This window comes from Taurulus bubalis (genome assembly GCF_910589615.1).
Source record: "Taurulus bubalis genome assembly, chromosome: 2".
NCBI classification, from domain to species: domain Eukaryota; kingdom Metazoa; phylum Chordata; class Actinopteri; order Perciformes; family Cottidae; genus Taurulus; species Taurulus bubalis.
In genome coordinates this window covers 27,197,202-27,219,637 of record NC_136590.1, presented here as the reverse complement: position 1 = coordinate 27,219,637, position 22,436 = coordinate 27,197,202, and the positions used below count along the sequence as shown (strand labels likewise).

Genomic DNA, 22,436 nt, shown 5'->3' with positions numbered 1-22,436 from the left:
ACACGTCAAATAACATATAATGAGAGAGAAATGGCATTTTTCTATTTCGCAATCATGGTTTTGATTCATGTCTCCACACACATAATGATCTCAACGATCTGCCCAGATAGCACTGGACTGTCGACATTTAAAACCAGGACACAACAGACAGTTTCTTTTTAATTTCTCGGTACAAAAAATAGATCAAAGAGAATGAAAAAAATAGTTATATTCTGACTGCAGAAACTTGATTTGTAAAGCTCTACTCATGAGCAACTCTCTGGGTCTACGTCTGCACAGTGAGGGGTGTGGTTTAAGGATTGGGGGTGGAGCTACTTAACATTCATTTTTGAATATATTAATGAATTTGTATGCAACAGGTATCAGAATATTTGGGCAGTTGATACCCCATTCACATTTAGAGTTTGAATGTTCCAATATAATAAAGTTAAGTATTCAACACGTAACAGATTTTAACATTTCTCTCCACATGTCTCCTCCTTCAAGTGGCATCATCTTTTTCATTATTGCGATGAATAAGATCTTTAAAGATGATTTACAAAACAAAAAAAACCTGTCTGTCCACTACATTATCGGCTAAGTACATCTGTATAAAAAGCAAGCATGTTACACAGTCGTCCCTATGTACAGCTAACTTCTTCATTTTATTTTTTGTGGAATATACATATTTACTCATTTTCACAGTTTCCTATGTTTGCTCATATATTCAATATCAATAGATTTCACTTTTGTAATTATGAATACAAATCATGTTCATCATATCTTCACGGCACTGGGCTACAACTCTCCCAGAGTCACTTGTTGATATCTAGTGAGATTGTTGTCTCGTGAACGCTGCTCATGTCTGTGCAGCAAATACTGTTCAGAAAACAATCTTGATTGTGTTTCAGTTCTTTTTTCTTTTTTTTTCTTCTGCACAGTTTTAAATTTCAAGTCTACAGTTTTCTGGTCTTCATCTTTATCATATATCATGATATTATAATTTTTTCTTTCTTCTCTGTTCCTCTTCTGGCGAAGTGGATTCCCATGACCCTTTGATTCAAGCATATACGCTTCCGTGTGGCCACACAGTTAAAAAAAAGAAAAAGAAAAAATGAAAAAAAAAATTCTGCCTCTGCTTTCCACCGATTTCTGAGAGAAATCCTTGAGCCCCAACAAGTCGTGACCTCCAACAGTGGGAATGGTTGTTAGCGCCTCTGCTGGCCTCGTCCGCCCACTGGAGGTGACCTGCCGGGTGTGTGAATCCTGTTTCTTTCGTCGTAAGTTTCTGGTTGTTTTGTGGGCGGTGTGAGTATTGTTTTTTGTTCTTGTTGTTATTGGAATAAGGCACTTGAGAGGTTTTTGGTTTTCACGGGAGCTCGGAGGAGACCAGGGCGAGGCCGGAGCTTTGTCGGAGGGGAGGCCCGGTGTGGACGGCCTTGGGACAATCTGGCGTCAGCACCCGTCCGTTCTCCCCGACGCTGCCTGTGATGGACAGACGGGCCTTGTTTCTCATGGCTTCAGTGAATGTCAGCTGAGGAGAGAAATAAAGATATTTTGTGTAGGAGCAGATGGAAATCAGACATATATGGACATTTGCAGATTGGAGTTTTAGGATGTGTTCATGCCAGATATGATCGAAGAAACCTGATAAAGATTAATGTTTTTCTGAAAGAGACATAGCTATTCCCATTCATGTCGTCTATACGTAGTACGCGTTTAGATCGAGGATAATTAAGTCTTCAAGCGTCTCTAGCAAACATCAAAGAACAAACAGAAGTTTGCTTATGATATTACCTGCAAACATATGAAGCTCTTACAATTATTTATATCATACTTGCACTACTCTGTTGTTTTTTTTACATTCATCTTTTTAATATGTATATGTACGACGAGAGCAACGTGTACTGGAGTCAAATTCCATGTATGTGTACACACACATGGCCAATAAAGCTGATTCTGATTCTGAATTGAAGCAAACAAAACAATCAACATCAGTAAAGTAAAGCTCTGTCGTCCGTGAATAGCCTGTTCGCTTTTTACTTCTGCCGATTACATTCATGCTTCAAAAATAATTTGTTCATTTGTGAAGATCATCTTGCTGAGCTAAATGTGGAAGTATCATGATTATGTGCTGGCCGCAGATCTTATTTTTTGTAATAATCCAAAATCCAATGGAAAGATCCATAATGAAAATGGCTGTACGTTAGTCACGGCAGTTTAACTCAACCAGTGACCTTACTTCTGTCTCCAAAAAACTAAACAAAAACTCCAATATGCTTCAACAATATCCGTAAAACAGTCTCAAAAAAGTATAACAGTCTTACAATACGGTACAGTTAAATATAATAAAACAGGAGAGTAGCAAAACACCTTTCATAGCCATTCAGTACAGAATCAAGCCAGCCCCAAAAACTACATGGAAATCCATTAGTGACAGAATTATTACACAGTGAGTGATAGTTGCAGGCGGTGGGACAGGGAAGCTGACTAAGCAACAGTCAAGCTAATGAAGAGTTTGAGCTGAAGTGCTGATGGGGGACACATAATCATGTTGGACAGATATACACCGGGTGTAAAAAAAATTCTGAGAGTCTAGTGGCCGAGGACCTGGGGGAAATATCCAGAGGAAGCGGCTCCACATCAGTAAAGTCAGCTCAGCGCAAGGGATGCTTCTTTTACGTTGACTTTGGCCATACAATGTACAGTGTTTAAACGTGTCTCTATTATATAGTGTTTCCTGTGTGCTCAGGGTGGGTTTCTCATTAAATCTGTTCTGTGGCTGTACATTGATGGTCTATTGTAACTGACAGACTGGAGACAGTTATATCCCTCAGCTGCAGCATGTACTACTAGGTTCAAGTGTGTGTGTGTGTGTGTGTGTGTGTGTGTGTGTGTGTGTGTGTTTAGGCCATCACAAGGCGACAAAGAACTTTTGATGGTTCGCTATGAGGAAAAACAAGGTACTTGAGGTTCAGACACTACATGGACGTAGCGTACTGCGGTTTGATGAAATGTCCTCCCAAGTGTCGACGTGTGTGTACAAGTAAGACATTGGTCCTCATTTAACATGCCTTTCCTACCTGTTAATGTGCTACTAGTGCAGTGGAAAAGCTGCTCCCCACGGCCACATGTCTGAATGGTAACGCTAAAAAAATAGCTCGGTCAAATTTAAGTTCTGTGTTTCAACTTGTAATAAAACGTTATGTATTCTAGGACTCTTCCTATCACTTATATGCCAATTAAATGACTAATCTTCTTTAATTTGTTTAAACTCACAATTCCATTCTGATATTACAGTTTCTAATCCAATAGCAGATTTTTATAAAGGCGATCAATCATGGGATCTATTGTATATTTTTAACATTATTGAATTCTTAGGAATACCACATTTGATTGTCATCTTACCTACAAGTTCAGAATGATTAATACGTTTTTGGATTTAGCCAGGAAAAATGGGTCACATGGTATGCTCGCTTGATAAATGAGGGCCAACGTCTGCAGCCACACAAGCTGCGAAGCAGTAGAGGCGACGTCATGTCTGAAGATGACTCATCGCTTCTTGTCACATTGAGGGAAAAAGCTCGAAACGCAGACCAGGACGTCACATGACCACATAGTGAGCAGTAAAGACAGAGAAGTGGGAAGCATTTTTTTGCCACTGGTCACGACAGTCACTTAGCATGGCAAAGCTAGCACAGGGATATGATAAGTTTCACTTACAGTCTCTGTGGAGGAAGCTAGTGAGGGGGACGGGGGGAGGGAGGGGGTGTCAAAGGCTCAGGCAGACCTCCTATGGAAACCCCAACTACATCTTAGTTTCCCCATTGCTGCCATACCCATTGAAAACCTCGCTAAACTCAGCTAAGTTGTGGATGCCGGGGCTGAGCCCTGGGCTCTGGCTAGGCTCGGGCTTATGGTGGGAGCTGCCTGTCTGGCAGGGGTAGCAGTGGTCGTGAGTATGGTGGTAATGTGGGTGTTGGGACTGGGATTGGGACTGGGCCTCCACCTTCATTCTCTTGGCCTCGTTGCGCGACTTGTAGCAGAATTCGATGAGGGCCACCAGCATGGCCAGGCCCAGGCCCCCAACGAGGATGTAGAAGACCCCCGCCACGTTGCTCAGACTGAGGGCCTGGGACGACTTGTCCTGTAGCCGTCGGCGGGGAGAGGGACAGACACAAGAGTCAGTGCAGGCTTTAGCACTCAACATTTATATTTATTAAGACAATGTGGAAAAATTACACATCAACTTCACATTATGCACACACAAACAAAAAAACAGTCACACACACTCACTCACACAGCAAATATCACTACTCTTCCTCTATTTTCTCAATCTGCTGCTCCACAGTTGTATGTAGCCATGCTCGCAAAAATGATCTATCATCATACCTCAAATATTTTGGAAAACCTTCTACAGAAACCAGTTAACTCTCGACATTAAAGAATCCGTCCAAAAAAATACAATAACATGTTTTCTCACTTTTCCCCTGTGCCGCTAACCATGCAGATAGTTTGGGTTTTATTTTGAAATGTTTGTCTCACAGCCCTGACAAATTCATCAGCAACTTATCTCTCAAGAAACAATGTCTGAATTTACTTAGTTTTCATCGAAATGCATCGACTATGGTTTAACTGTATTGTCACACTGTGTGAGGTAGAAGATGTTGTGGAACCTTTCACCTTTCTATATGTCGGCATTTATGCTGGCTTCTAGGATGAACCCTCTGAAAGAGTTACAGTTGGAGCCTTTATAAAATGTTCTACCAGGGACCAAAAAAATGGTTCTTCTATGGGAACCGTAATGTTGCTATTTCTAAGAGTGTAGAGATAGTCCCTGAGATGACCGCTGACAGCATTCTCTGTGGATTATCGAAAGAAAAAAAGACATTGTTCCTGGACAGAGATGCTGCTATTGATGTTAAAAAATGCAATTAAAATGATCTGCATGGCTATATTTAACTAGAGGTACAAAAGAAAAGAAAAGAAGAGATAATAAATTTGTGTACGTTGGATGAACTAGCCCTTTAATTTCCCTCCATATTTCAACAGTCTGCCTTTGTCTGTCAGCTCTGACATTCACCTTTGAAACCCTTTTATTCAAATGTATGCAGCTGATCTCCCTGCGCTCTGACTCTTGCTCCTCCCTGCCATTTATCTCCCTTCGATAAATCACTTAGGTCCTTACGGGGCAGTCAACGTATTACCTCGACACAAAAAGTCTGCCTGTCATGCATAGTCTCATTCGCTGGCTATAGCGTGCGCGAGCATGTGTGTATGCGTGCGTGTGGGTGTCCTGCACTTACAGATCTGATTACGAGAACATGACTGCTCCTCTCCATGCTCCAGTGCATTGACAAAACTGGCCTCGTTCGTGTGCTATCACAGCTGAGGCATACAGTAACATCTGGTGTGACATACAGTAACATTTGAACATGCCCTGGCTTCGTCTGAGGCGACAACCAATGTGAGCGCGACCCCTCATCTGCAGTGGCAACACATAGCTAAGCTGCTGTAAAAAAAAACAACCTGTTAGCGCTGCACCATGCCTTGTTTCTGTCATGCTGTATCCCTCGGGCTACGCTTTAAGACTCTACCTGCCATGTCTGTCACTTGTTCTTCCTCAGAGAATTATGTGTGTGTGTGTGTGTGTGTGTGTGTGTGTGTGTGTGTGTGTGTGTGTGTGTGTGTGTGTGTGTGTGTGTGTGTGCTCATATCAGCCAGCCTGCTGTAATAGCAGATCAGTACTGCCAGCGTAATAAAAGTGTGCATAGAGACAAAGAGAGGAGGGGAGGCTCCCGGGCTGGTGGGGACTGACCTTACTTCCCGAGTCCTTGGGTCCACACTCCCCTTTATCGTACCACCATTTGTTTTTCAGTTTGTCTAAGACTCCTGCTTCACTCAGTTTCAATACGGCAAGGTTTACAGGCGTTCTTCAAATCACGGGGGAAGGGTTGGGTGGGGGAAAATAACATAAATAACATCATAGGACATGTTATTTTATGTTATTCAATCAGAAGATGCCCAACAAGAGCAGCTCAGTACTCTTCACAAAGCGACGAAGCCGGGAAGGGGCCCCACCTGTGCTACGTGTCTCTTTGCTCGCTGATTGAGCCGGTTGTTTGCAGGGATCGGGTTCATTAAGGGGAGCTATCAAGGGGAGTGGGGTCGAGCTAACAGACAGACATGTGGGGGCCCCCGGCTGCATCGCTTTTTTGGAACAGGCACATACTGCCGGGACTTTTCTTACAACACTCACAGAGGCCAGTACTGTCAACCCCAAAACGGTTGTGTTTAAACACTTGATAGGGGGGCAGTCATGTTCCAAGATACTTACTTTAAAGCAGTACTTTTACTTTTTCAATCTGTCGCTACATAAGCGAATATATGTATATTTTTTACCTCAACAGTACTTGTCACCATACTGTAGGGGTCAACCCGGCAGATGCCCCTGTTACCAACAAAACACATTTCTCTTTTACCCGCATCAAGGTCACATGGGCATAGCGACATAGCGGCTAACCTTCTCGCCACCGCCTCCGCTGCCACACTCTCCTTTGTCGTACCACCACTTGTTTTTCAATTTGTCCAACAGGCCTTGCTCATTGAGTTTTAACACTGCCAGGTTAACTGCACTTCTTGAAAACGATAAAACATAATTGGTGAGAGGGAGGGTGAGTATGCTGTCCAATTTGGGAGGGAAAGGAGGAGGAGGAGGAGGAGGAGGAAGAGGGAGGGGGGGGGGGGGGGGTAGCAGTAAGAGAGGGACAAGGGTGGAAAAGTGCATTAATGCTCTCTAGACGGTTACATTACAAGACCCAAACACACACTGAACACAAATATTCCCCTTTTAATGTGCCGTCTTCAGTGAAAAATGTTATATATCAATCTTATTTAAGTTCACAAGCTTAAACTTTATAGCTTGATGCTTCTTTTCTTAATATTCTTTTTTATTTCAGTTAATAGTGTGACTGTCTAAAAGGGGGGAAATTATGTGTATGTAACTAATCAGCTCGAAACATTACAAAAATCTGTCTTAAACCAACTCTCAGAGGGTTAGTGGAAGCACTTGCTTACGCCAGCGAGCTGATTAAATCTGCTAGCGACAGAAAATGAAAACAATATGACAGAAAAAGAAAAGAAACATGCCTCTGCTTTATCAACAAGGATAAAAATGAACTTTTCCATGTAAGTATTTTTATCTATTTTACCTCCACAAGCTCTTAGAAATGTCTGGTAATCTAATTTTCAGTCTGGACCTCAAATATTTCAATGAGTATTAAATGGACAATCGTGGTCCTCAGAGGTTGATTCCTAAAGACTTTGATCTTGTCTTTACTTGACGGGGCAAAATTAACAGAAGTTTCAATTTCTCAAATACAAAGTTTTGATATGTTTACCCTTTCAGGCCTTAAACAACTTTCCAAATGTATCAACCAGAGCAGAGAACATCACCGATATACTGAAGGTAATCTGTGACGAGGGTCTACTTAATTAATTTTGCGACAAGCATATATGCCTGTAGGCATATAACTGTCAGAATGTTTTTTTTCAATCCTAACATGGATAAAAGCATTGAAACATAATATTTAATTTGTTTTGGCACAGAAATGGTCTAATTTAAAATTCAATTTAAAGACTGGCAAAGAATATTGGCAATCGGCATCGTCAGTGACAAAATATCTGCACCAGCCAGCGCATTGATACCCAGACGGCTCCAAACAATTTGGACCTGTTTTACACATGTATACAGTGTATGTACGTCAGCCAATTCAAAGCTCACCGGATTTAAGAGTATTAAGCTGTTCTGGAAAATCTTGATTGACTTGCAGAAAATGCCCATGAAAAGCTGTTCAAAATAAGTGTGCATTTTAATTTCATGGGTTCGTTTGAAGTGTGATGATAGTGGAGGGAGAGAGCAATAAAGAGAGAGAGAGAGAGAAAGAGAGAGAGAAAGAGAGAGAGAGAGAGAGAGAGAGATTTGCATCAGTGTGTGTTTTGATCCTTTTAATTTATTTGCATCATTATGAAAATAAAAAAGAGTCAAACATGGAAATGGATCAGAAAACACAAAGCGACACAGCTGACATTTCATTATTAGCAGAGCCATGTGAAATAGCAGCATTGAGCAACAAAGTGGCCTGCTCACGAGGTTGCTGGTGTGTTTCCTCGCTGGAATTCGGACAAGTGACTGACAGAAGAGGATAATCCCCCCGAAATTACAAGATGGAGGCCCGGAGGAGGGGGATTACCGTGATCTGTCAGGGACTCTTCCGGGTCAAAGCAGTGGTTGAAAACTGGCACCAGCCTGGCTGCAAAAAACAACCAGTAGCTGCTCTGCAGGGAATTCACAGAAAACAACTAACAGGGTTTGGTTTACTTGCTGCTTTGAAGCACATTACTTATCTACACAGAATAAAATAAAGAAAACGTAAGGTCTGGCTCTTTGTTTTCAATGTATTCTCTAATTAGACATGATCGATGAGAGCAATGCTCCCCTAATATCTATTTACACAGCAGGGAGCCTTGATAAAAAAGCTATTTTCTAACATGTTATCGTACCTCCACAGGAATAAATGAAAGTGCGAGCAATCACGGAGCTGGACTCCACTGTGTTGCAGACCTGTACACACATGTACACAAACACCTGAAGTTCTTTGCCTTTAGTATACGTATCCATTCCTTTCAGTGAGGCCTTGCCAGGCAGGCTTTGATCAATGAGTATGCGGATTGAAAGTGCAACTCCCCACATAAATGACACTGTATTCTCTGGCAGGTCTGTAAATTCCACTATGTGCTGGAGGCAGTGACAGAGTCTGGCACAGTTACCCAGGGCTGAGCATTCACACGGCTCCCAAAACACTATTGCAGTCACTTAGTCAACCATGAAGGAAAGCTGAAGTAATTAGAAAAATACTCTTTACTCATTACATCTGTGTTAAATTATCAAAAAAAAAAGGCACTTTCAAAGTAAGACATTTTAAGGAGTTTACTACAGCCTCAAGCATGCCATTCCAACATGTCTGCCCAGACAAGCGAGCACAAGCACAAAGAGTTACCTGGTGTGGAGAGCTGTGAAGAAAAGAATAATGAAATAACCACCCCTGCATGATCACGATGACTCCCACATGCATGCGACAAAACACAAATGACAAGAAGACACTATTCCGGCCCTGAAACAAACACATGAAAAAGCCCCACACTAAGCAAAGTAAGCAGAGACAGATAAAGATACAAAAGGCGGCACACCAGGGAAGGTGGAATACCATAACAACACGTAAAACATATTGTTACACTACTCCACCCACCTTAACTGTGAACCCTTGGGTGTAGCTACTCCGTAGCCTTTGGAGTCCAAGTTTCCTCCCACTTTCATTGTGTCGCACGGCTTGCGTTGTTCTGTGTACTCGTTCATGGTGGACTCCAAGAGGAAGGCGTATTTCCCTTTGGACTTTCGGACGCGCGCCACGCCTTCTGCCGTGGTCTTTGTGAAGACCGTGGGCTCGGCCGACTTCATGTATCCCCACATCTTCTCGTAGACGGCGATTTTTGACCGCTGTGGGGTTTTGAGGGGAAGGGGTCAAGGGGTTCAAAGGTAGATGTGGTGTGAGAGGAGGAGGAAAGGTGGAGATAGCGTATCCACAACACCCCAAAAAAAAGTGTCGACAAAATTTGAATGCATTTTAACATATTAATTTGAAATATAAGGAGACATATATGCATTTGTCTTTGTTTGAACTACTTCTAGAACTTACCATAACTAGAAAAAAAAAACATTCTACATGTTAGGTATATTAACCACCATTGGGATTTAGTCAAGCAGATACAGTTTGGGTTTTTGAGTGATCTGTCTCTGAGATGTGTTTTAGGGGGTAATCTTCCCCATGTTTTTGTGTCTAATGGAGAAAACTGTTTTAGAAAATGGTCTAGTATTGAAGGAGAACACGGCCAATAAAAGGGCTGCCATGTACCAGCTCAGGGCAACTCCTCACCGTCAATCTATGTCCAATAAAAGTGCTTGTTTTTGCCACCGACAGGCTCAGAAAGCTATTAAAGCAGCTGACATCATTATGAAAGGGCACCCAACAGAGAAATAAAACATTTTTCCTCACATTTTGCTTTCTGTTTGTTATCTTGTCATGTGACTTGTTGCCTGAGAGGAGTGCTGGTTGTTGTTTAGAGTTTGTTGTGTTGGGAGTACTGAAGGCGTAGCTTTGTGTTATCTCAAAGATTGTCAATGTCATGGCCGAATATTTAGCCAACATCGATAATGTAGAGCCGATGCGATGACTTTTCCGAGCGAGACGCACAAAAACAAACAAACTGGATCAAGCGAAAGGTAAAGAAATAGTGCATTTCTTCCAAGCAATAACATTGCAGCTCGATAAGTAGCTGCTGCCTGCAGCGTTCTCTCTCGATACTGGACCAGTTTGGCTCTATTAGCCACAAATACATGAAAAATCAAGCCCATGTTGAAAAATGCCAAAGTTACCCTTTAATGTTGCACTTTGTAACTGACTTTATCACATATTTACTTATATATGAATCTATTCGCTTCAGTTCCTATTGTATTATTACTGTATAGAAGGTGTACATTAGACATACATTTAGACATACATTTATTACATACATTACATTATGTACGTGATTGACCGCTATATTGTCTGTAGCTATCTTTCTTTCTAAAAATTATTTCATTACAACAGTTCTGTATCTGTTATCTCATCTCTAAATCTGTCTATGTGAAGTTCCCCTCAGGGTTCAATAAAGTTTTATCTGATCTCATCTTCTAACATCCAGCACCACCTCCTCACAACTTGCGTGTGGTACAAAATGTTATCACTTCCTTCCCTTGGAAAACCTTTGGCACTGAACATTATCAAATGCGGCTATTACGTTTCCTCCTTAATGTATTGGACAAAATGAAATAGGACGACATAATTGTAATTTCTAAGACACCGGGTTAACACAGAGACCTGCTAAGCTCCCTTACGCTCCTGCTAAATGTGCTCAATCAGCCTTTTCCCTGGTGTGTCGAGGATGTGAGTACTGAAAAGGTTTCTCCTACCTGTCTGGCTGAGAGTAGATTATTAACTCCCAACTCACCCTGAAGAACTCTTTGGTCGAGCCAGAATCCAAAGTGCCGTAAGCGATGTCTGTCTGCTTTGCCAGGTCCTCGGCACTCTCGATGGGGGAAACCATCCTCTCCACAGTGAGGAAGGCTGCCAAGTTAGCCGTGTAGGATGAGATGATGATGAGAGTGAAGAACCACCACACTCCTCCAACGATTCGACCTGATAATGATCTTAGAGAGGAGGGGAGGTGGAGGAGAGAGGAGGAATATTTTCGGGGCGAGTTTGAAAGGATGGAGGAAGAGAAAAGGAAGAGGAAAGGAAGAGGGGTAAACAAAACAAGAAAAAAGGAGGAAATTGCCAGAAAGAAGAGCCAGGATAAGGATTATTGGAGTGGTAAAACAAGGGTAAGGAGGAGAAAAAAAAAGACAGAAAACAACCAGTCAGTGTTAGAAAATACAGTGAAGGAGTAGTACAATTGAAGGAATGAAATATGACTGAAGCATGGAGAGACAAACCACCACTGTGGACACCAAACGTGCTGGTGAGCCGCCACACGGTGGAGCTCTGACAACACCTAAAACACTCCACAGCTGTATTTACCCCTCATTAGTGCAGATTGCCTCATAAAAAAATCCCCCATGCTTGTATTGACCAGGTTTGATACAGAAAAGATTGGCTACTCCCTTCTTCCCCACACGGCCCTCTATTGTGTTTATTGGTGGGATAAAAAAAAGAGCTGCAGGTCCCCCGGCCGGCGAGGCGGCGGCACTGTTCTTTCCTTGTTTGTTCGCTCGGGGGAGACAGATAGCCCGCTGCTCAGGAGCAGCAGAAGGTCGTGAGGAGAATCTTAAACCATAAATGCTGCATTGAGGAGAACAAACAAGATCTCCCCTCGGGAGGATACAAAACCCTCAGGCCTCGCTGTCAGAATGGGAGAGAGAGAGAGAGAGAGAGAGAGAGAGAGAGAGAGAGAGAGATGGGCACATGAGAAAGGGCGGAGAGAGGGATCTGCAACAGTCAGTGTTTTCTTGGCTGGTATTTCCACTATGTCTTATTGCAATCTGGCCATATTCCATTGTTCCCCATGTACACAGGAGTTCTCTCCATCCTGTAATCTCCACGCATGTGCACCGTTTACAAAAAGGGCGACAGCATCCTTTTTCTCAATTGAATCCACACACAGTGAAAAAGAAAAAGAACCTTGATTACCAGCACTGCTAACTAACTTGCGATGCAAGTGCCTGTCGCGGCTAAGGCGACTTCCAATAGAGAAAGTGCTGCAGCAGAGCATGTCTGCTCTGCACACACAGGCAGCTTTGCCCATGAAATAGACTTACTTGACGTATTAGCTCTGGATTTGAATACAAATTACTTCCCTCTCCTTTTTTCTGCCCACACTCCATTTTCCTTCTCCTTGAGAACATTGAGTGTTTTTGTGGCTTTCGCGCACAGAGAATTAGAACTGTAAAATAATGAGTAAAGGTGTGTGGAGGCAGGGTGTGCGTATTAAGATGCGTGGAAGAGTTCTATCGTCTCCCTTCTCTCTGCTGCTTTATTTCCGGCCTCGCAAAAATCCCCTCACTCTATCAAACCGTCTCCATCTTTCTCTTTCTTTCTTTTTCTTTTCTCCACACGAGCAGTAACATAATATAGCGTGTAATATTGGAACAAGAGGAGGAGTGTCTGTTTGTGTTCCCTCCATCCGTCTGTGCTGTGTGTTTTCCGGCTGATACCACTGACTTTGATCCACAGTGACACACTGCTGTGTCTTGATGGGCCTGCAGTTAACACAGGGGATGGGGGAGTTTTTTTTCCTCTATTCACCTTGAATTAATGATGGCAATTGAAAATGGACGCCACATCATGTATTTTATGATAACAAAGGCTCGATCATGAAGCTTTTATCCATCCATTAGCTATACCCGTTCATCCTCGAGGGCCGTAAGGGAGCTGGAGCCAATCCCAGCAAACATTGGGCGAGAGGCCGGGTACACCTCGGACAGGTCGCCAGTCAATCACAGGCTCGACACACACACAACCATTCACATCTAGAGGCAATTTAAAGTCGCAAGTTAACCTAACCTGTGTACGATACATTTTCATCCACCTCGAGATAATTATTTAACAAAATGTAATTTTATTCAGGGTCATAATTATTTCTGGGGTTTCTTATAGGCATAAAATAAGTGTACTGTTAAAAAAAGAAAAAAGGTAGATGTTGCATTGTTCTTTACTATACCCTTTTATTGGGGGTTAATCTCAGCTCTGATGTTAATGACTGTTGAATAATTTGCATTTCTAATAATAAATGTGCCGATATCCAAGTGTGGTCATTACAAGAAGTTGTGTGCAATGCGAAAGCACGACAAAAAAGAAAAAAGAAAATTAAAAAGTGTTCTACTTGGTGAAAAAAAAAGCGTTGGGGAGAACCTGAGTATGATGTATGAGTTCAGCTTTCCCAGGAGTGGAGGAAACAAGAAAAATCCAGACGGGGGAAGAATTAGATGAAATAAAGTGGGAACAAAACAGAAATTGGCTCTAGTGTTGGGGGAATGGGATTCATCGGAGCAGTCCAGGAAGCCTCAGGGTATAAATAATACTAAATGTAGAAAAAAAGAAAGTTTAATTTCAGCAATTATATAGCAATTAGTCAGCACTTTCCCCCTACTGGTTAACTTGCTAAAGTTAAATTAATTTGTATTTGATGAGAGATCTAAAGAGGTTGGCATGGTCTAGGCATTGGCAAGGTGTTATTTCTACACTCGCCAGCAGCATTTTATGTAATTAATCCCAGCTAAACATGTAAGGGCCTTTCCCAACTTACATTATGTGGCAATGTGTGGTCCAATTTTTATTGGACCACACATTGCCATTGTATATTTATATACCAAACATGACAGGGGAATGTACAAAAACATGATGAACAAGACATCATTCTATTTGATGCAACTGTGTAGCCATACAAATGTTGGCTTTGGTTTCAATATTTCACCTAGCGTACGCCTCAAATCAACTCGTTCTCACTCCCATTGAGTCGAGTACTGCAGCGTGGTCAGTGCCCAGACAGGACTTTCTCACAATCTTTTCCTAACCAAGTAGTTTTGTTGCCTAAACCTAACTTCATGTGAAGAAGGGAGCTTACTTGAAGGAGACATTTCACACTTCACTTATTTCCTTTGATGTGAAATAAAAAGCAGCCATGAGAGATGATTTGGTGCGGAGTGTGTGCGTGTGTATTTCGGTCTTCCAAGGGATTTAAGGAAAGTTTGTGGCACACAGAGAAAGGAATTAGGGGCAGAGAAGAGAACACAGCAACATGAAGGGGAGGAGCTGATGAAGTGAAAGACAGGGAGAGCTCCAACCTTGAGCAAAGCCTAAATAAATGAGAAGGTGCTAGTCAGCTCCCAGGGTGTCACCTGCAGCGAGACCTCACCATTTGACTTATTCATAGAAGACAGACTGTCACTCCAGATCCCACTCTATGTTTTCTGTCCGCAGCCTCCCTCCCCACCTCAACTGCAGCCCCGGCATAATATGTACATTCTGTGTATCACTGTAATTTCTCAAATAACAACCAGCACAAATAAATAATGCCATGGTCATGTAAAAAAGTACAAATCAAAGGAATTACCTGTACTGGAGTAGCACACATGGTGATTTCCACCTTACAAATAACACAACCAGTCATGTAACACTGCTGCTCTTTTGAATAATAATACTTGACTTTCACATATTACCAGTGGTGGGCTGTGGATTTTCTACCTGCGCATTCAGTGCCTCGATCAGCAGGGCGCGGCGAGGCTTAGCAGGCCCTGACAGCCCGCCACTGCATATTACAGACTACAAAACTCAACTCAATTCTTGGCAATTTTCAGTTTTTGTGACTGGTCAATCCAAACTAACCAAAGTCACAAAATAACACAAACTGACTAACAGACCAGCAACAGCCGTGTTCTGCAAGGTAAAATTGTGGATTATTTCAATGGAGTCTGGTTTAGGTAAGAGCATAGATGACGTATTCAATTCCAGTCAGAGTCATTATATGTATAGCTTTTCTCACAGTAAAGCAGCAAATATGTACTAATTATGTACACTAAAGCTGGTATTGCTTTCTTTTAGGTCTGCCTTTGTTCTCGATGGCTAAAATGTGTGTCCACTGTCCACAGTAGTGCATTACTTGCTCCAAGCTGTCAGGTGATACACTGACAATGGATAAGTACCTCAAACAACCCCACTTCAAAAGACGCAAACCATCCCTTTAACAAGCCACCGATGTGAGTTATGTAACAATTATTCTAACCCAAACCACACACAAAATAACCAAGTCGTTTTTTAACCTACTAATATCTGATGTTGCTGGAGAACGCACAAAATATAACAAACAACCTTTCCTAAGATATCATACAAACCCTTGTGTGATCTGTCAGCTCAAATGGCAGCACTGGCTGCTGGGAAGGCCGGCGATATATCATCAAAGATGACTTTCAGCCTGGATGTTCTGCAGAACCCATTGCCCTGGGTGCATCATTGTCCTTTTTAATGTGTCATTTTCTTTTTATGTATATTTAATGAGGATTATTGGAGGGAGCATGAGATCTAAGATTTGTATTGCCAGTGACTGCTTCTCTGTAACTGTTGTACACACAAGACAATGAAAAACTGAGATAGCATCTCACTATTAACTCCAGGTGACGGCTGCCAACCTTCTTTTGTTTTACCGTAAGTGGATCTGTTATTTTGCATTCATATTTAAAAAAAGACATGCAATCTTAATTTTTCCGGTCCATTAATTTCCAACAGAGTAATCAGAGAAACATTACGGATGTGCAGATATAGCAAGATGATTGCTAGTGTAGGAAAGGAGGAAAAATATGTATTTGTCAGACTTTTGCCCATCTTTTATCCTTTCCCGCGAAACACTGTTTTGTTTTACCTCTTGAGCCCTCAAAAATTGTTTAAATGAAGCACAATTTAGCTCACCAAACCTCATAAAAGATGCAGTCGATGTACTTAAGGGTCACAAGGAAACAAAGGTGACGCAAATATGAATTTAAATGGCGGATGGGGATGTTTGCTTTTGGTGAAAGCTACCTAATTAGCAATAGCGACCACAAAATCAAAGGGGGAGACCATGAAGTGGCTCTTGACTTTGAAGCTATAGACCTCCGCTGTACATACAGATGCAATCAGAGTCTTGAGCATTGGTGATAATTTGCAGGAAAAGTGCGACGAATCAACCGTGTGTGAAGAAGGACAAGCACTGCTGACACGAGCAATAAGCGATGCAGGAGAACCGCTGTGTGTCATTTGGATAACAAAGCTAATTGGCACTGAATCAATAGAATAATGAGAATCTTGCACACAGAACACTAAAGTAGTTTATAATTTTTCAAAATGCAGCTTTTGTTGGTGTTAAAATTAAAAGTTATACACTTCATCTGTAGCCATCATGGACTTCTTGCCATGAGTATGCACACACTCTTGAGCTAATCAGGGCTAATCACACCAATCACAGCACCCTCATTAGCTCGCCAGAGATGTGGCAACTATGACTCAGCAGAAGTCAAAGCTGATTCATTTGTAGTCAATTAAAAAAGACTATTGTGTCACAATTTTCCTTTAAGCTCCCCTCTTCTCCTGTTACCACGGAGACATTACCATTGGAGACCAGGATATTAATCACAGAGTTAATTATTATGGGCTACCTTGAGGAAGGAGAGGGGGTATTAACCCTTATTAAGAGAGGGAGGGGAAGATGTCTTGCGCTACCACGACAGCTTAGTCAGCTGATGGCTAATAAGATGCAATAGTGATATTTTATGTCACTAAAAAAGCCGTTATCCTCAAATTACAGAACTGGCTAATCTGGTTTTACTGCTGGATTATCTCCCAGTTAAAACCCTCAAAGCCCTCTGTTACTGGTGTAGCTTTACTAACTTATTTGGAGTTGTAGCTGTACAGGTTTTCTTTCAGTGAACTTCTGCAAGACAAGAAAATACACCTCATGCAATAACCCCTCGTACTAACTCTTTGTTGTTTATTATGTGAATGAGACTCTCAGACTCCTACGAATAGAGCGAAACAGGTGTGTTGATTATCCCTCTGATCAAACCTCACAAAACCCACACCTGCTTGTGAACAGGTGGCAAGTGGGTTCAAATGAGTTCTGAGTTAAGTGTCAAATTGTGCAATGAAAAAGTTAAAGATCTGACTGGAACCACTGAAAATTGTTGCATGATCAAAGATATGAATACGCATGTTGGCAACAGGATAGGCGCTTTGCCCCAGCCGTCCAGACAAGTCCAGCGAGCATTAAACATTGATTTAAAACAGTTAACAGCATCAAACTGCAAACTGTCGGGTGGTTTAGTTGTGAGAATCGATGTTCCAACAGCAGACTCAAGTTCAACAACTTACTTAACGGTCGGAGTAGATAAAGACAAATGTGCATGTATTTTAAATTGATTGAAGGCTTTTTTTTTTATGAGGAACCACAGTCATCAGTTTACACGGTCACTCGTTAAACTGAAACACCGACGTCGTCTATGGCTGCAAGCTATTAAACGTGTCGACTTCCACTGGGCTGATGAAAACCGCTCATGTTTGTAGAGCCCATTAAACACAATTAACTCAAAACCCTGAGTCTTTGACATTCTGTACATAAATACAGACCATAATCACAATGACTCGTATGCTCATAATATGTATAACGTAACATGTATGGATCTGGCCACTAAATATTGGGCCACATGCGACACGTCATCATTGTTTACAAACTAAAAGGGTCTATTTCGCTCTCCCTGCTCATGCTACACTTTTGAGGTGGATGAACATGTAGCCCCTTTAAAAGTTTCAGAGGCTGAGCTGCATGTAGACTGAGCTTCCACCGTCCGTCCGGCCAGCTCGCTCGCTCGCGACGGCAACACATGAGCGAGCGCCTCGGCCCTCGCCCCAAGTTTGTCCCTTTCACCTCTGCCCTTGTCGCTCCCTCCACGCCCTTCTAATCTCCCCCTATGTGAGGGGATTTGCATGTTGCCCTGTCAGGCTAAACTGGAGTGGAAGCGCTCCTGAGCTCTGGGGCTCTGTGCTGATGGATTGGGAGAGGCCCATGGGATTAACAGTGACAGGGGGAATGCAGCGGGGACCACAGCCAGAGACAGAGAGGTTTGAAATGTAGACTTTTCATTCTGATGCTGACATTGTTGTGCGGCTCTATAGTCCTTATCTGCAGTACACAGGCGGAGATGTGGCGAGCGCTGGTGGTTATGGGGGTTGGTGGGGTGGTGGACTGCACACATGTGAACAAAGCAAGTGTACTCGTTAAATAAGTGTGCTTAATCACAGTCACAGGCCCACTGTAGTCTCCTCTAAAGGTTGCTTACGTGAGGCCGGGCTAATGTACCTTGGGATCCTCCATCTGTTCTCCTCTGGTGTGGGGGCGCTGAAAGATACAGGCTGGTTTGGTCCACCTTTCATCTCCTAAAATCTTACCAACTCTATTACAGTACATGTCCGTAAGGGCTTAAAGCAGATAAAAGAAGTATTATATAAAATTCTTGAAAATAACAACGGAGGCCATTATAGCAGTCCCTTAAAATAACCCAAACAATCCATCTGCTGGAACTTTAAGTTTGACAAAGCCATTCAAACATATAAGAAAGGCTTTACAGGAAATGAGAAACCATTAAGAATTACAGCTTTTACCAGTCCATAGGTTTGACAATTACAATTAGGGCTGCACAATTATGGCCCAAAAGGATAATCACGATTACTTTTGATTAATATTGATAGCACAAATTACTTTTATTACACTTTCACATGTAAATTAAACAGTCCTTATTCACAGTGCCTCTCCTTGAAGTAAAATAAAAAAATATGACTACAACTTTTAAGGCAAAATAAAATCAACAGAGCAGTGCTTTCACTTTCTCATTGCACAAATTCTGTGCATTTAATTTTGCCTTTACTAGACTGCAGCAGCGGCAATGCCCTGTGTTGGCTGGCTGTTACTTTAGAAAGTGTCTCATTTGATATGCAGCGGAGTTCATATGAGCGGAACATAGATTTTAAACATCAATATCGCAGTCGATCCTGTTCATTTAAATGCGGGTAGTTGATTAATTGTGCAGCCCTACTGACAGTAGATGTGAGCAGAGAGAATGCCGGAGTGTGATGACGGACAGGAAGCCTGATCTTTGATTGAAAAACAAAGACGACCAGTTCTTAAATGCTGGAGAGGAACATAGACAGACAGTTACGTGTACAAGCCCTAATTTCTCCAACCCTTCTACCAAAGTACTCAATCTTTACCTTTAGTCTCAAGCCGAAAGGATGCTGGGTTTGAGTCCCGTAATTTGGACAAAGGGAAGAGAAGTCAAAGACACAGTGAAAGACAAAACCTTGACAGTGTGTTCTCAATGAATCACACATGTTTCATATACTATGGAGCAGACAGCGGCTCTGCAGAACCACGGTCGCCAGTGTAACTGGAGCTCTGGTAGACAGACGTGAGGCGCACAAGGGCGAAGCCGCAACTGCCGAAGCTGACAGACGCACAGACAACCTAATTCCCTTACAAGCAGACAACATAGTGTATGCAAGTCAGACAGTGAGGAACAATATGGCTGCAGAAGAGAGAGAGTGAGAGAGAGAGAGAGGAAGACAAAAAAATCAATACTAGCAGAAACAGACTCTCTCTCTCACACACAAATACACCACATGTACACAAAACAAGTGCAATGCCACTGTGCATGTGCAGGTAAACACACAGCATGAGCAGCAGACACACAGTGCAACACATGAGGCCGTAGCTAACAACACAAAACACACTTGATACCTAATACTATACTACAAATATGACAATCTGTATTATGCTATAGTTCCCATGCAAATTACCACTCATATACAGCAGGTTATGTGCAAAAACTTACAATTGGTAAGATGACGTACATTGTGACGGATGAAAACCTCATATCTCCAAAATGTCAGTGTAAGAGAAAATTAGGGCGCTTTCACAAGCCAACAATTAGTTTGTTTTAATCGGTTAAAGCCCTGGTACGGGTCCGGTGCAGTTTGTTTGAGCAGTTGTGAACACAGTAATTGCACTCTGGTGCAGACCAAAACTACAGGTCCGAGATCACTTGCGAGAGGTGCTCTTTGGTTGTTTCCAAGCGCTTCGATTGCTGTGAGAAATGAATCCGACCCAGTTGCAGGAAGTGCAAAACCGAAGAGAACATACACAATATGCTCAATAAAGTCCACAAAAAAATGACATTCATAAAGTCATTTGAGATAAACTGGAGGAGAAGGAATTTGTGCACACAGTAGATCTGTGCCGAGTCAAAGTGAAAAGAAAAACTATAAAAAAAGCAATATTTCAAAGTCTGAGAAACCCTTTATAGAAGCTCTCGAGACAAAAAACATACATTTCTCCTTCACACATGTCCCTCAGAATTTTTGTTGTTGGTCTGCTTCACTGTGAAACCAAACTAGTCCAAAATAGAAAACAAACCAAAAGTATAAATTTCACTCTCATTCAGACAAGCCAAATGGACTTTGGCTTGTGGAAGCTCTCTAAGAAATTAGTTTTCAGTTTAGTTAGTTGAAGTGTAAAGGAATCGTTTTGTATTTTAGAAAATGCTCCTTAATTGAAGTCTATCATGAATAAGTTTGAGAATAACACAATTATGAGGTTTTCACAGCAAAACAGTAATATACTATACTATGAGTAAATACAATAATATAGACATCCCAGAGTTATCATTATTATTATTTTCATGGTTTACGATGGATGTGAATATTAGTTGTCCCTCAAGCAGAGGGCACACTGCACAGCTGTTAGGATTGTGAACATATTAAAAAACTTAATTACAGCAGATTATTTCCCATCTCTTGTTGCACAGATTGTCTGAATTAAAAAAGTAATGAGAACCGTTATTTTCGTGCCAATGACAACTAAACAAGATTAATGAAGTCATCCTGATTTAGTTTTTTCTTCTTTTTTATTGTCACAGGCTACTGCTCATTGCTGGAGGGTGTCTAGATGTGTCCAGTTTGTGTCAATCAAACATGTTTAATATAATGATAAAGGTCTTAACAGGATTGGCAGGCGAGGGATTTAAGGACTCATTCAGACAATCCATTTGGACGTGATGGCAGATAGTGATCATAATTGGCCTAAAAGTCATGTAATGTGCCCCCAGCCACAGGACAAAAACAACAATGAATCAGTGGGACTTGGTTACTGGATGCTTTGTAGCAAACATCCAGTAACTGTTCTTTTTTTCAGATGAAACTATTTGACAGTTTCATAAAAGTGTGTCTTACCTGGGGGAAATGTCACAGCCCTGCTGCATGAAGGCGCCCAGGGAGAACCAGAGGGAGTTGAAGATACCAAATTCATTGGGGGGCTGATCGCTTGGCGGACCGTCGGTGCCCTCTTCGGGCTCCTCGGTGTGCCATTCGTACGGGCTGAAGCGGCTGACCAGGAAGAGCACCACGCTCACGCCGATATAGGCGAACACGATGCACATCCAGATCTCGTAGGCCAACGGGTCGAGGAAGGAGAACACCCCTGGTTTGGATTTTTGGGGTTTCTTGATCATGATGGAAATGCCCAGCGACATGAAGGGCTTGGAGAAGTCGATCACCTCCTCCCGGACCAACGTGATAGTCAAAGGGGCCACAGCGATTTCCGCTTTCTGTGGGGATTTAGATGAAAAGGAATTTGATCAGCCATCTGAATGAGCCTCCTCTGAGAGCAACTCTAAATCCAAATGATGACAGATAAACAAAAAGAAATGATGGATCATCTCTCTGAGCTGAGCCATGCAACAATCAAACATCACTTAGTCACAGATATGACACGCCGAAGGCCGATAACCAGCCAGCCATCAGAAAACAAAACAACAACAATTACCCCATTTGTTTTCTCCTCCGCTCATGTCGTATATATCTGAATTTCTCCCTGAACAAAGCTCAAAGCCATCAAGTTTAGACGTCGGCTGAATACATCTCGGAGTGATCGAGTTTAAGAAAGAAAGAGAAAGAAAGGAAATTGAAAAATATATTCTGAAACCCTCTCTAATGCTGAGAGGCTTAGCTGAAACTCTGGGAGAATCAGCAGGGAGGATAAAATAATGTGTCAGAGAGAAATGCTTACAGCACAGGAAGGCAACAAATGAGATACAGCCACCTCCGAGGTCTGCAGCTGTGTAAAAGTTCACACTGGCTTGCTGAGAATCCACAAACCAGATTACAGTTAGTGATTTAGCAACACTCGTGACCTTGTCCGCCTGGCTCGGGAGCAAAGGGCTTAATATCAGCAAGAATTTAAGGTTTCATTACGGCCATCTGACACTTAAGGAGGTAGGAAAGAAGAAA

The 22,436-nt window shown here is 42.1% G+C and overlaps 1 protein-coding gene across 1 annotated transcript in view; it reads right to left on the bottom strand.

The window, feature by feature from the left end:
- Positions 1-1,348: 1,348 nt before the first annotated feature.
- The window catches only part of gria4b (glutamate receptor, ionotropic, AMPA 4b), a gene marked incomplete at both ends in the record, with an annotated part of 101,364 nt that continues 80,276 nt past the window's right edge, over positions 1,349-22,436 (bottom strand). The window contains 6 exons of the mRNA XM_079237535.1: positions 1,349-1,513; positions 3,989-4,126; positions 6,503-6,617; positions 9,288-9,535; positions 11,086-11,284; positions 21,381-21,754. Coding sequence (XP_079093661.1) covers positions 1,349-1,513; positions 3,989-4,126; positions 6,503-6,617; positions 9,288-9,535; positions 11,086-11,284; positions 21,381-21,754 — 1,239 coding nt within the window. The remainder of the gene's footprint in view (positions 1,514-3,988; positions 4,127-6,502; positions 6,618-9,287; positions 9,536-11,085; positions 11,285-21,380; positions 21,755-22,436) is intronic.